This window comes from Schistocerca cancellata, chromosome 10, assembly GCF_023864275.1.
Source record: "Schistocerca cancellata isolate TAMUIC-IGC-003103 chromosome 10, iqSchCanc2.1, whole genome shotgun sequence".
NCBI classification, from domain to species: domain Eukaryota; kingdom Metazoa; phylum Arthropoda; class Insecta; order Orthoptera; family Acrididae; genus Schistocerca; species Schistocerca cancellata.
Window position 1 is genome coordinate 180978523 of NC_064635.1, and position 15237 is coordinate 180993759.

The 15237-nt window shown below is 40.8% G+C and overlaps 1 protein-coding gene across 1 annotated transcript in view; it reads right to left on the bottom strand.

Annotated features, from left to right (window-relative positions):
• Positions 1-2134: 2134 nt before the first annotated feature.
• Positions 2135-15237, bottom strand: part of LOC126106232 (mitogen-activated protein kinase kinase kinase 10-like) — a 686304-nt gene continuing 673201 nt past the window's right edge. Inside the window, exon 12 of the mRNA XM_049912460.1 lies at positions 2135-3330. Within this exon, the coding sequence (XP_049768417.1) occupies positions 2913-3330 (418 nt within the window). The 3' untranslated portion in view covers positions 2135-2912. The remainder of the gene's footprint in view (positions 3331-15237) is intronic.

Sequence of the window (15237 nt, forward strand, 5' to 3'; positions counted from 1 at the left end):
CCTGGAAGCCATATTTATGTGTATTTAACATCATCACAATAATATATACTTACATACAGAGAATACCATACCTTAAGAATACAATCTCGATGTCATATTATCGTGACACTTGTTCCGTACTTGTGAAATTCACAGGCGAAAGGGGGAAAATAGGTCTCATTCTTGCAGTTACATTACCATTCATTAAACCTGATTATTAAAGCTTATCAAATTACTTGCCAATTTAAAATCACTTATCAGTTACAGCTGAATGTTCAGTATCAACAAATGCGTATTTTCCCACATCAGTTATTTCAAAGACCAAAACCATTTCAAGTGTCTGGGTACTTAGCTTAGTTAAACATTAACAATTAATTAGCCCAATCCAAAATGAAGTCTATGTAGTTCAACATACTGCACATCCAAAGTCAAAATACTGATTTCAGGCTCTACACAACAACTTTAGATGGAAACAGTAGAAATAAATATCTGACAGAACCTTTCAAAGTGTCAATATAGTTGCACATAATGTAATATTTAAATTTAAAGAATTAGTTAAGAAATGTATACAGACAATGGAACTAGTATAGTGGGTGTATTGACTGGTAATAGGCATAAAAACAGTAAGTGGAAAAGGATAGTTCATTTTATGAAATTTTGTTCTTCAAAGCAGGCAACATTTATGCACATATGGATTCTTTGTGACATTACACCAGTGTGGATGTGTGTGAGTAGGTATGTGTCTGTCTGCTCTGAGGAAGAACCAAAGTTCATATGCTGAGTTATCTTTTTTTCCAGTTCATGCTTACATATCTATCTTCTGCACATCTCCACTGTACTGTCAGTGGTTATCTTTATACATTCCATTGTTTTGTATTCCACCCAGTATTTTCCAGTATCATATCAAGAATTAGTCAAGAAACTAATCAGGCTGAAATTATTTGCAAACATGAGAATACTTATACTTATTGGCACAAAGAATAACATGTCTTTTGTCACACATATCTTGTTACAGCTAATACTGAATGCTCATTCTCAACATTTACAGGAATGTCAAATGGCTTTGCATTACAAAATTTTTAACATACACAAATAACAATGACCTTAGAAAATTATTGCTATCAAACATTTTAATCAGTCCTTTCAAATGCACTGCTCTGTTAGAGAGAGTTGCAATGCAAGAAAGGAAGTGTGGAAAGAATGACCAGTTTGCTTTAGCAACAGAGAGAGATAGAAGCAAGGTGTTGTCTGACTTTATACAATATTTTTAATATGCTGTAACTTAACAGAGTAGGCCTCACAGTGAGTTTGTTTCACTTTATCCATCTCTGATAAGGCAGTAACTAAATAACTACCAAAATTTCAAATATATTTTCATCAAACGGTAAATACAAATACCAGCAGGCACACAATGACACTGTACAGTTGTGTGCAGTTATTCTGCCAACAATAAAAACAAATTTAGAATTTGAAATTCGTGAAGGCTATATAATCTACCAAACTAAAGTATTAATGTCCCTCTCCATGCACAAAGCATTAGTAATGAGGTACAGTGTGCATAAAATTTTATTTCTGACCATTGTTAAGCCCTATAACTTCAAATCTCTGCTCACAGACCAAGAAAGACAAATTGAAAATTATATATCGAAAAAGATTCTTGATGATTTTCAAATGTCAAGCATAAAACATTTAGTTTCACTAACAGTCTGGAAGTTTGTGAGGATTATTATTTTTTGCAGATCTGAGCTTTTCCAGTGATTCATAAAAACTAACCTCGGCAGTACCTGCAAATTCCTGTTCTGGTTCCTAAAATTTTAAATAACTTTTGGTGGCCCCTGACAATGTTAAATCACCAATTGTCACAGCATTACAATGGAACAGAAAGAACTCTGCATATTCTGTGCAACCATTCTGATACTTGAGAAACATGATCTACAATTCTTATCATATAACACACCAATATGAGTATCCATGTCCAAATTCTCTCTCTCTGTCAGCAAGCTTAGAAGTAACTACTGTTTATGTTCTGTGAATCTCATAGACAGTAAGTTGTCTACTAGAAAAAGAACCTAGATAACTCCAGTCTCTAAAATGAGTTAAAATTCCATCTTCCCTCCCCCCTTTCCCACCCTCCCCTCTCCCATATACTTCATGTATATTTACATCAGTCCTATAGTCACATCCACATTAGTGATGAACCATATCTCTTCTCGAGTGAACTTAACTCGTATCCCCCAAGAAGCAATGCAAATACGTGAGATGAATCATTATAAAAATGCTCAAATGACTGTACAGATGTAATTTGACAATTCCAGTTCTATAAACAACCTCAAGAGCAGTACACATTCTTAATTTTGCAGATTTCATGATAAAATTTAGCAGGCAGAGATTCTTCAAAGAGCTCTGATGAAATGCAAACAAGGATTACAGTGTTGAACCTAATGTCAACCAAAATATTACTTACATATGATACAGGCCTGTTGTGTGTGTTCAATTTACAAAATGAGACATACAACACACAACTTCTGGCTTGTGACATAAAAAGTCACAAATGTGTTTACAACTGACTATTTTGCCTGTGCAGGAGAAACTTTCTTATCATAATATAAAGTCCAGTGCATCTACTACACTGCCAAACATTGTGAGGGCACAATTTACAAAACAAGCATTACACATCTCCACTCTTCAAAAACAGCACTTAGCAGCAGGCAAAGCACACTTTCCTAAAAAAAGAAGTATAACAGTTCTTCAAACCTACATGTACCACAGAAACGCACTCAACGAGTGGCCACTGAAAACGTGAGGGTAGTGTCTGAATCAAATACAACTTCCTCCCAGAACGTGAGGAAGGATAGGCAAGCTTAGGAACGCCACACGGGGAGTTATGTTCCACTCAGAGGACCGGTCGCCCGTATCAGGGCCCGGGGCCGCCGCTACGATAGGAATTCTCGTTCCAGTTCGGAGACGGAAGGTTTGCGGTGGTAGGGGGCATTCCTCCGGGATACCGGCAACGGGACTGTCGAGTCCTGCACGGGGGCGTCCATCAGTCCCACACCACTGCCTGATGAGCTGTTCCCGCCAACACCTCCACCATGCTGCATGACAGGTGAGAAACGGACACGTGGCCCGGCCGTTGATGAGCAGCTGCCCTCCTTGGCAGACACGTAGCTGCTGTCCTCACTTGTCAAGCTGTCAGGAGGTGTCGGGTTGGTTGGCGTCCCGGCCCCACCTGACGATGAGGAACCCCCTCCTCCACCCCCACTACTGCCTGGTGGTGGGACCTTCGGGGAGCAGCTACCGCCGCCTCCCAGGCGTGGCGTTGAAGGGGCCGTTGATGGTGAGTAGTTGTACCTGCAAAAGAAGTTGTGTTTTCTGTAGTTCGATTTTCATCACTGCTGAACGGGGATGATAATTGTTAGTGGTGATGGCACAAATACCTATAACGAAACAATTTTGCAAGTATCCTGTTGATCGAATAAAGTAACTCTGTGACTGACAGTTTGCAAATGCCAGCAACACCTGAAAAGGCTACCTACAGAGTGAGCATGTGACCTTGCAGAAAGAACTGCTATTGACTGGCCCTACCACTTGACTTACTGAATCCCCAATCACAAAGTTACTTTACACAAACTATAATAATGAAGACAACATTTCCCCACTCAGGCTGTAATATTTATCAAAGCTACTTCTTGCACCTGTCATGTACACAACTAGTTTCAGCTCGAGTGGTTACCTACAACATCAATAAGCATATTTTAAGTAACAGCTGGAAATGTTTGTCTCACTAAAAGACCAAAAGTGTAAGCCTGAAGATACATTTAAATTGTATTCACATATCCTAGTTACAGTTTTGGTTTCAAAAATAAAAATTATGAGTAACAGCTATTCTCACCTATCATACTACAAAGCAGGGCATAACAGGGAGGAATGGAGGGAGGGAGAGAGAGTTATAAAATAATTGTAACAGTGAAATGGCATATGATAATATTTGTAATGTATGGAGCAAAACCTGGCAACACCAAAAAAGTACACATTAAGAATTCAGAGTGGGGAAATGAGATTTCTGAAATATTTAGCAGATGAAAAGCAAAATACAGAGATAAGAGCAGAATTAGAATTAATGCATCTAAATGAAAAAAGAAAATGGAAAGAGTGTGTCAGTATGATACAGGATGCAAAACTACCAAAAATACTAAACAAATACAAACCAGCAGAACAAAGAAACACTGGGTTACCAAAAACGGGATGAAACAGACTGAAAACTGACCTCTATAAGTGGCTGTAAGAGGCAAAACCTAAGACATGCAAAATAAACTCAACACTGCCAATGCAACACAGTTAACCGGCGGTGAGGTGTAACAAATGTAAAGACTGTAGTGAACTCAGTCAATTTTCTATTGTTTATAATGTCTTGCATTTTAGTGAAACAAATGTAGTGAATTTGCAACTTGTTATTTATGACACACACACACTTATGATGTAATGTGACTAGCACAGACTAGTTGTGCTTATGACGTGACCATAAGAAAGGTGACTAATAAAATTCTATTACTTGATGGAGAAATACAGCCACGGTAGAGGCATGATACTGTTCATATTTGGCACACCTTTGAAATACAGAAAAGTCTTTATCGCACAATTCTTTATTTTCAAAATTCAATCATCAGACTGAAATGATAGAATAAATACTACACCATTAAGTTTTTTTAAACATTAAAAAATCATTTTATTGTTATATTAGATTCCTTTTTACTCCCAAATGTTGACTCTAATCTAGGCTTGCCTTCCATGATTCTGTTGTATGTCATTTATTATATGTTTGAGTCATGCAACATGACTACATTTGGTGATACTAATGTAATATTTCATTGTGTGATCTTTGTAAACTTATTCTTTCACAACTTATATTCTATTTGTGATATACATCAGTTTTATGTTTCACTGTACTAAACCAGTTATGGTTACAAACATAACTTCTGTTTTGATTACTGACTAATGACTATCTCTCTCACATCATTCACAATGTTACCTAACAGTCTGCATTTCATGCTATGTAACATTTTATTTTCTGTCAATACAAGTTACTCCCATGTAAAAATAGCATATTGATTGGAACTCTGTCACATTGTTAATTATGTTCTCACATTTAGTTCATCGCAATGTATGTTCTTTGTAAAGTTACTCTTTGACTTCATTTCTATTGTCAGTGCTGGTGCTACCTGCCAGCCTTCATTTACTTCTTAGAAAGCTTAAATGCCACAGTTGCACTGGTTCTTTTTGAATAGACAACAGCACTTTCAAATATGCCTGTATGAGACGAGATCTGTATTATATTCAATCTATGTGCTCACTTTCGGCATCTCTTTACTGCAGTTTGATTTAAATTCAAGTATAATATTAAGTGAAAATTCCACGTATGGGTCACTATGATGCATACTTATGTTAGTACATATATATTTGTTACAGTTAATTTCTTTGTGCACTTTTTTCCACAGCTTCAGTCTGATGATGAAATTTTGAATTGTGCAATCGAGACCTTTCTGTATCTCAATGTTGTGCCAAATCTGAATGGTTGGAAGACGGATGTATGTCTTCGTAAAATAATGGAATTTGTGCCTTGTCAGGCTAGGAATGAGGTGAAGTATCTACGACGGAGGCAACGGAGGGCTTTGTGAAAGTGATTTTTAACAGCAAATGTTTACCTTATAGTGTTACACCTAAGTACGCAAAAATTAAGTGTAAAAGTCATTCGAAAACTTTTCATAACATAATACTTATCTGAAGTGGTTCTTGTCAAAAGTGAGCTTCATGATTGGCATAGGATAAAAGCCACATTATGGTTCAGAAAGCATTTGATCTTCAGTGTTGTCTAGAGCAGTTGATTCCTCAGCCAGACTTCTCTAAGGTTAGTAAATTGATATCTGATACTACTGAGTATGAAAAATATAATATTTTTTCATGAACAGGAATGTAAACTGTCCACATTGTGTCATTACTACAAATACAATACTTGCCGCAGTACGAACGTTAAATTTGCAGATTGTCTAGTTAATCTAACCAATTTCAGATTTTCCCCATATGAATTAAATATCTTAAATTAAAGTCTCAAGCATAGCCTCACTCCTCCTATGATAAAACAGCTTGTAAAAGATACAACTGCGGAGATTAAAACAGTGAGTGAGTATCCAAAGCTTTCTAAATGTCAACAAGCCGAAGTTGTGGTAGCAACAAATAGGGCTATCAGCAGTTTCAATACCTTAACCGAGAAATCTATAAACTGCAATCACATTTTAAAATAACTTAATACAACCCCTCCTCCCAATAAACCATGGGCCTTGCCATGCTGCGGAAACAACCACCGCCCCAGGGGAGGGGGAGGGGGGGGGGGGGTTATCTGTTGAGAGGCCAGGCAAATGTGTGGTTCCTGAAAAGGGCAGCTGCCTTTTCAGTAGTTGCAGGGGCATCTCCCTGGATGATTGACTGGTCTGGTCTCTTAACTTCACACAGAATGACCTGTGTTGGTACTGTGAATGGCTGAAAGCAAGGAGAAACTACAGCTGTAATTTTCTCAAGGACATGCTGCTCTACTGTATGGTTGAATCATGCGACACCCTTTCGGGTAAAATATTCCAGAGGTAAAATATTCTCCCAATCGGATCTCCGGGATGGGACTACTCAGGACGTAGATGTAGATGTAGATGAGGATGTCGCCATCAGGAGAAATAAAACTGGTATTCTATGGACCGGAGTGTGGAATGTTAGATCCCTTAATCAGATGGGTAGGTTAAAAAATTTAAAAAGAGAAAAGGGTAGATTGAATTTAGATATAGCAAGAATTAGTGAAGTTCGGTGGCAGGAGGAACAGGACTTCTCGTCAGGTGAATAGGAGATTATAAATACAAAGTCAACAAGCCTTAATGCTCCCTGCCACCGTTCGATAAGCAGCTGCAGCAGCAAGTCGTATACTCTTAGCTCACTTATTTGTTACATAGTTTAATTCTTAATTCCTTTGTGTGTTTTTGGTACTTGCATTGTTTAATTCATAAATTTCGGGCGTATTATAGTATTTGAGAGTGTAGCATCGCGTTTTAGTACCTGAATAGTGTAAAATCGCTTAGTCTCCTTCCGCCGCCGAGCAGTGTGTCAGCAGTGCGCAAGTAGCAGCATTACTGCATCTATTAGGCAATCTTGTATTTTAATAACCGTTTAAATTTTGTGTCGAATTGTTTGTGCTCTCTGTAGATTAGTTCAGACGTTCTTTGCACAACAGTTTTTAGCATGGATAGAGACTGCAACTGCTATGTTCGGATGCAGGCTGAGTTGGCATCCCTTCGCTCCCAGCTTCAGGCAGTGTTGGCTTCGGTCACACAGCTTGAGGCTGTTGCCAATGGGCATCACTGTGGGGGTCCGGATGGGGGTTTGTCGGGGACGGCCAGCTCATCCCACGCATCCCCCGATCGGACTACGACTGTGGCTGCCCGGGATACTGCCCACATTGAGGCTGATCCCTCACATGTGGTAAGAGTGGGAGGTCGTCTCGAGGTGTGGCAGGGGGCGAAAGACATTCCGGAGGGCTGAACGGAAAGCCTCTCCAGTTTGTCTGACGAACCGGTTTCAGGCTCTGTCTCAGGCTGATACTGATCTTCGGCCGGACATGGCTGCATGTCCTGTTCCAGAGGTTGCCCCTCAGTCTGCAAGATCCGGCCGGTCACAGATGGTGGGCTTACTGGTAGTTGGGAGCTCCAACGTCAGGCGCGTAATGGGGCCCCTTAGGGATATGGCAGCAAGAGAGGGGAAGAAAACCCATGTGCACTCCGTGTGCATACCGGGGGGAGTCATTCCAGATGTGGAAAGGGTCCTTCCGGATGCCATGAAGGGTATAGGGTGCACCCATCTGCAGGTGGTCGCTCATGTCGGCACCAATGATGTGTGTCGCTATGGATCGGAGGAAATCCTCTCTGGCTTCCGGCGGCTATCTGATTTGGTGAAGACTGCCAGTCTCGCTAGCCGGATGAAAGCAGAGCTCACCATCTGCAGCATCAGCGACAGGACTGACTGCGGACCTTTGGTACAGAGCCGAGTGGAGGGTCTGAATCAGAGGCTGAGATGGTTCTGTGACCGTGTGGGCTGCAGATTCCTCGACTTGCGCCATAGGGTGGTGGGGTTTCAGGTTCCGCTAGATAGGTCAGGAGTCCACTACACGCAGCAAGCGGCTACATGGGTAGCAGGGGTTGTGTAGCGTGGACTGGGCGGTTTTTTAGGTTAGATGGCCTCGGGCAAGTACAGAAAGGGCAACAGCCTCAAAGGGTGTGGGGGAAAGTCAGGACATGCAGGGACCAAGCAGCAATCGGTATTGTAATTGTAAACTGTCGAAGCTGCATTGGTAGTACCAGAACTTCAAGTGCTGATAGAAAGCACCGAAGCTGAAATCGTTATAGGTACAGAAAGCTGGCTGAAGCCAGAGATAAATTCTGCTGAAATTTTTACAAAGGCACAGACAGTGTTTAGAAAGGATAGATTGCATGCAACCGGTGGTGGCGTGTTTGTCGCTGTTAGTGGTAGTTTATCCTGTAGTGAGGCAGAAGTGGATAGTTCCTGTGAATTATTATGGGTGGAGGTTACACTCAACAACCGAGCTAGGTTAATAGTTGGCTCCTTTTACCGACCTCCCGACTCAGCAGTATTAGTGGCAGAACAACTGAGAGAAAATTTGGAATACATTTCACATAAATTTTCTCAGCATGTTATAGTCTTAAGTGGAGATTTCAATTTACCAGATATAGACTGGGACACTCAGATGTTTAGGACGGGTGGTAGGGACAGAGCATCGAGTGACATTATACTGAGTGCACTATCCGAAAATTACCTCGAGCAATTAAACAGAGAACAACCGACTCGTGGAGATAACATCTTGGACCTACTAATAACAAACAGACACGAACTTTTCGACTCTGTAAGTGTAGAACAGGGAATCAGCGATCATAAGGCCGTTGCAGCATCCCTGAATATGGACGTTAATAGGAATATAAAAAAAGGGAGGAAGGTTTATCTGTTTAGCAAGAGTAATAGAAGGCAGATTTCAGACTACCTAACAGATAAAAACGAAAATTTCTGTTCCGACACTGACAATGTTGAGTGTTTATGGAAAAAGTTCAAGGCAATCGTAAAATGCGTTTTAGACAGGTACGTGCCGAGTAAAACTGTGAGGGACGGGAAAAACCCACCGTGGTTCAACAACAAAGTTAGGAAACTACTGCGAAAGCAAAGAGAGCTTCACTCCAAGTTTAAATGCAGCCAAAACCTCTCAGACAAACAGAAGCTAAACAATGTCAAAGTTAGCGTAAGAAGGGCTATGCGTGAAGCATTCAATGAATTCGAAAGTAAAATTCTATGTACCGACTTGACAGAAAATCCTAGGAAGTTCTGGTCTTACGTTAAATCAGTAAGCGGCTCGAAACAGCATATCCAGACACTCCGGGATGATGATGGCATTGAAACAGAGGATGACACGCGTAATGCTGAAATACTAAACACCCTTTTTCCAAAGCTGTTTCACAGAGGATTATATGATAGCGGAACAAACACTGGTAGCAGTTCCTTCTCTAAATCCTCGCACAAACGAAAAAATGGCTGACATTGAAATAAGTGTCCAATGAATAGAAAAGCAACTGGAATCACTCTACAGAGGAAAGTCCACTGGACCTGACGGGATACCAATTCGATTCTACACAGAGTATGCAAAAGAACTTGCCCCCCTTCTAACAGCCGTGTACCGCAAGTCTCTAGAGGAACGGAAGGTCCCAAATGATTGGAAAAGAGCACAGGTAGTCCCAGTCTTCAAGAAGGGTCATCGAGCAGATGCGCAAAACTATAGACCTATATCTCTGACGTTGATCTGTTGTAGAATTTTAGAACATGTTTTTTGCTCGCGTATCATGTCGTTTTTGGGAACCCAGAATCTACTCTGTAGGAATCAACATGGATTCCCGAAACAGCGATCGTGAGAGACCCAACTCGCTTTATTTGTTCATGAGACCCAGAAAATATTAGATACAGGCTCCCAGGTAGATGCTATTTTCCTTGACTTCTGGAAGGCATTCGATACAGTTCCGCAGTGTCGCCTGATGAACAAAGTAAGAGCCTACGGAATATCAGACCAGCTGTGTGGCTGGATTGAAGAGTTTTTAGCAAACAGAACACAGCCTGTTGTTATCAATGGAGAGACGTCTACAGACGTTAAGGTAACCTCTGGCGTGCCACAGGGGACTGTTATGGGACCACTGCTTTTCACAATATATATAAATGACCTAGTAGATAGTGTCGGAAGTTCCGTGCGGCTTTTCGCGGATGATGCTGTAGTATACAGAGAAGTTGCAGCATTAGAAAATTGTAGTGAAATGCAGGAAGATCTGCAGCGGATAGGCACTTGGTGCAGGGAGTGGCAACTGACTCTTAACATGGACAAATGTAATGTATTGCGAATACATAGAAAGAAGGATCCTTTATTGTATGATTATATGATAGCGGTACAAACACTGGTAGCAGTTACTTCTGTAAAATATCTGGGAGTATGCGTGCAGAACGATTTGAAGTGGAATGATCACATAAAATTAATTGTCGGTAAGGCAGGTACCAGGTTGAGATTCATTGGGAGAGTCCTTAAAAAATGTAGTCCATCAACAAAGAAGGAGGCTTACAAAACACTCGTTCAACCTATACTTGAGTATTGCTCATCAATGTGGGATCCGTACCAGATCGGGTTGACGGAGGAGATAGAGAAGATCCAAAGAAGAGCAGCGCGTTTCATCACAGGGTTATTTGGTAACCGTGATAGCGTTACGGAGATGTTTAGCAAACTCAAGTGGCAGACTGCAAGAGAGGCACTCTGCATCGCGGTGTAGCTTGCTCGCCAGGTTTCGAGAGGGTGCGTTTCTGGATGAGGTATCGAATATATTGCTTCCCCCTACTTATACCTCCCGAGAAGATCACGAATGTAAAATTAGAGAGATTCGAGCGCACACGGAGGCTTTCAGACAGTCGTTCTTCCCGCGAACCATACGTGACTGGAACAGAAAAGGGAGGTAATGACAGTGGCACATAAAGTGCCCTCCGCTACACACCGTTGGTTGGCTTGCGTAGTATAAATGTAGATGTAGATGTAGATGTGGAATGCAGGAGAGGGTTTAGTAATGAATAAGAAGATAGAGATGCAGGTAAGTTACTATGAACAGTATAGGGAATGCATTACTGTGTCTAAGATAGACACAAAGCCCATGCTTACAACTGTTGCACAAGTGTACATACCACTAGCTCCACAGATGATGAAGAGATTGAAGAAATGTATGATGAGATAAAAGAAATTATTCAGATAGTTAAAGGAGATGAAAATTTAACTGTGATTGGTGGCTGTAATTCAATAGAAGGAAAAGGAAGAGAAGGAAATATATGAGGTGAATATGGACGGAGAGAAGGGAAAGAAAGAGGAAGCCATCTGGTAGAATTTTGCACAGAGCATTCTTTAATCATCGCTAACACTTGCTTTAAGAATCATGAAAGAAGGTTGTATATGTGGAAGAGACGTGGAGGCACTGGAAGGTCTCAGATTGATTATATAATGGTTAAAAAAAGATTTAGAAACCAAATTTTAAATTGTAAGACATTTCCAGGGGCAGATGTGGACCCTTGCCACAATTTATTAGTTATGAACTGTAGATTAAAACTGAAGAAATTGCAAAAAGTTACTAAATTGAGGAGATGGGACCAGACGAAAGAATCAGAGGTTGTTGAGAGTTTCAGAGATAGCATTAGGCAGCAGTTGACTAGAACAGGGGAAAGGAATACAGTAGAAGACAAATGTGTAGCTTTAAGAGTTGAAACCATGGAGGCAGCAGAGAATCAAATAGCTAAAAAGACAAGGCCTAGCAGAAATCCTTGGATAACATAAGAGACACTGAATTTAACTAACGAAAAAGAAAAATTTAAAAATGCAGCAAGTGAAAGGGTATACAAGTGTGACAGGAAGTGCAAAATTGCTAAGTGGGTATGGTTAGAGGACAAATGTAAGGATGAAAAAGCACATTTCACTAAGGGGAAGATAGATACCACCTACAGGGAAAACAGAAGCAGCTATGTGAACATCAAGAGCTCAGATGGTAAACCAGTCCTAAGCACACAAGGGAAACCCAAAAGGTGGAAGCCGGCCGGAGTGGCCGTGCGGTTCTAGGCGCTACAGTCTGGAGCCGAGCGACCACTACGGTCGCAGGTTAGAATCCTGCCTCGGGCATGGATGTGTGTGATGTCCTTAGGTTAGTTAGGTTTAATTAGTTCTAAGTTCTAGGCGACTGATGACCTCAGAAGTTAAGTCGCATAGTGCTCAGAGCCATTTGAACCATCTGAACCAAAAGGTGGAAGGAATATATACAGGGTCTACACAAAAGCGATGGACTTGAAAGCAAAATTATAGAAAGAGAAGTAGATGTAGAGGAGTATGAGATGGGAGATATGATACTGCAAGAAGAATTTGACATAACTCTGAAAGATAAAAGTTGAAACAAGGCCCCAGGAGTAGACAATATTCTGTCAGAACTACTGATAGCCTTGGGAGAGCCAGCAATGACAAAAATCTTCCATCTGGTGTGCAAGATGTATGCGACACGCGAAATACTCTCGGACTTCAAGAAGGATGTAGTAATTCCAATTCCAAAGAAGGCAACTGCTGACTTCGAGAAGGATGTAGTAATTCCAGTTCCAAAGAAAGCAACTGCTGAAAAGTGTGAAAATTACTTAACTATCAGTTTAATAAGTCATGGTTGCAAAATACTAACGCAAATTCTTTACAGAAGAATGGAAAAACTGGTAGAATACAACATTGGGGAAGATCAGTTTGGATTCCAGAGAAATGTTGGAACATATAAAGTGATACTGACCCTACGACTTATCTCAGAAGATAAGTTAAGGAAAGGCAAATCTACATTTATAGACTTAGAGAAAGCTTTTAAGAATGTTGACTGGAATACTCTCTTTGAAATTCTAAAAACAACAGGAGTAAAATACAGGGAGCAAAAGGCTATTTACAACTTGTACAGAAACCAGACGGCAGTTACAAGAGCTGAAGGGCATGAAAGTGAGGCTGTGGTTGAAAAGGGAATAAGACAGTTGTAGCCTATCCACAATGTTATTCGGTATATACACTGAACAAGAAAGAAACCCAAAGAAAAATTTTGAGTAGGAATTAAAATCCAGGGAGAAGAAATAAAAACTTTGAGGTTTGCTGATGACATTGCAATTCTCTCAGAGACAGCAAAGGACTTGGAAGACCAGCTGAATGGGATGGACAGTGTCTTGAAAGAAGATATAAGATGAACATCAGGAAAACAAAACAAGGACAATTAAATTAGGTGATGCTATGGGAATCAGATTTGGGAACAAGACACTAAAGTTGTAGATGAGTTTTGTTATTTGATTTGGGCAGCAAAATAATTGATGATGGCAGAAGGAGAGAGAATATAAAATATAGACTGGTAATATCAAGAAAAGCATTTCTGAAGAAGAGAAATTTGTTGATGTCAAATATAGATTTAAGTGTTAGGAAGTTTTTTCTGAATGTATTTGTCTAGAGTGTAGCCATTTACGGAAGAAAAACATGAACGATAAATAGTTTAGATAAAAAGAGAATAGAAGCTTTCAAAATGGGGAGCTAGAGAAGATTGCTGAAGATTAGATGGGTCAGTCACGTAGCTAATAAGGAAGTAGTTACCAGAATGAAATTTTCACTCTGCAGCGGAGTGTGCGCTGATATGAAACTTCCTGGCAGATTAAAACTGTGTGCCCGACCGAGACTCGAATTCGGGACCTTTGCCTTTCGCGGGCAAGTGCTCTACCATCTGAGCTACCGAAGCACAACTCACGCCCGGTGTCACAGCTTTACTTCTGCCAGTATCTCGTCTCCCACCTTCCAAACTTTACAGAAGCTCTCCTGCGAACCTGGCAGAACTAGCACTCCTGAAAGAAAGGATATTGCAGAGACATGGCTTAGCCACAGCCTGGGGGATGTTTCCAGAATGAGATTTTCACTCTGCAGCGGAGTTTGCTCTGATATGAAACTTCCTGGCAGATTAAAACTGTGTGCCCGACCGAGACCCGAACTCGGGACCTTTGCCTCACGCGGGCAAGCCCTCTACCAACTGAGCTACCGAAGCACGACTCACGCCCAGTACTCACAGCTTTACTTCTGCCAGTATCTCGTCTCCCACCTTCCAAACTTTACAGAAGCTCTCCTGCGAACCTAGCAGAACTAGCACTCCTGAAAGAAAGGATATTACGGAGACATGGCTTAGCCACAGCCTGGGGGATGTTTCCAGAATGAGATTTTCACTCTGCAGCGGAGTGTGCGCTGATATGAAACTTCCTGGCAGATTAAAACTGTGTGCCCAACCGAGACAGAAGCTCTCCTGCAGGAGAGCTTCTGTAAAGTTTGGAAGGTAGGAGACGAGATACTGGCAGAAGTAAAGCTGTGAGACCGGGCGTGAGTCGTGCTTCGGTAGCTCAGATGGTAGAGCACTTGCCCGCGAAAGGCAAAGGTCCCGAGTTCGAGTCTCGGTCGGGCACACAGTTTTAATCTGCCAGGAAGTTTCAAGGAAGTAGTTAGATGGGTCAGTCATGAAACTAATGAAGAAGTATTGGATAGAACTGAGCAGACAAGAGATTTATCATACAAATTGACCAAAAGAAGGGATCGGTAGATAGGACACATTCTGAGACAGCAGATTCAGAAAGATGTAGGTTGCAGTAGTTATTTGGAGGTGAAGGGAATCACACAGGACAGAGTAGCATGAAGATAACTTCATCAAACGAGCCTTCAGACTGAAGGCCGTAACAATAACAGCACAAAACTCCATCATGAGTATGTTATTGTCACAAAATGAGATAAAGGTAACTCCGTGGTGGTTCTTTCTGGCATAGATTACTTAACAAAAACTGAAAATTTCTTCATGAACACAGAAATAGTTGAGATCAAATCCAAACCTATGAATGAGTTTCACAATGACAAAACTTTGTTCCAGCCCTAATTATAAACTTAGATTTTCAAGCAAAACAAAATTAAAAGAAGCTTACACTTTTCCAAAGACATTCAGTATAAAAGACTCCTATGAATTAATGGACAAAATCAAAACCCTTCAAATCACAGATGGTACTTGTTTAGCTTCACAGGATACTGTTAACTTGTAATTCATGTATACCAATTATACTCTTGACATA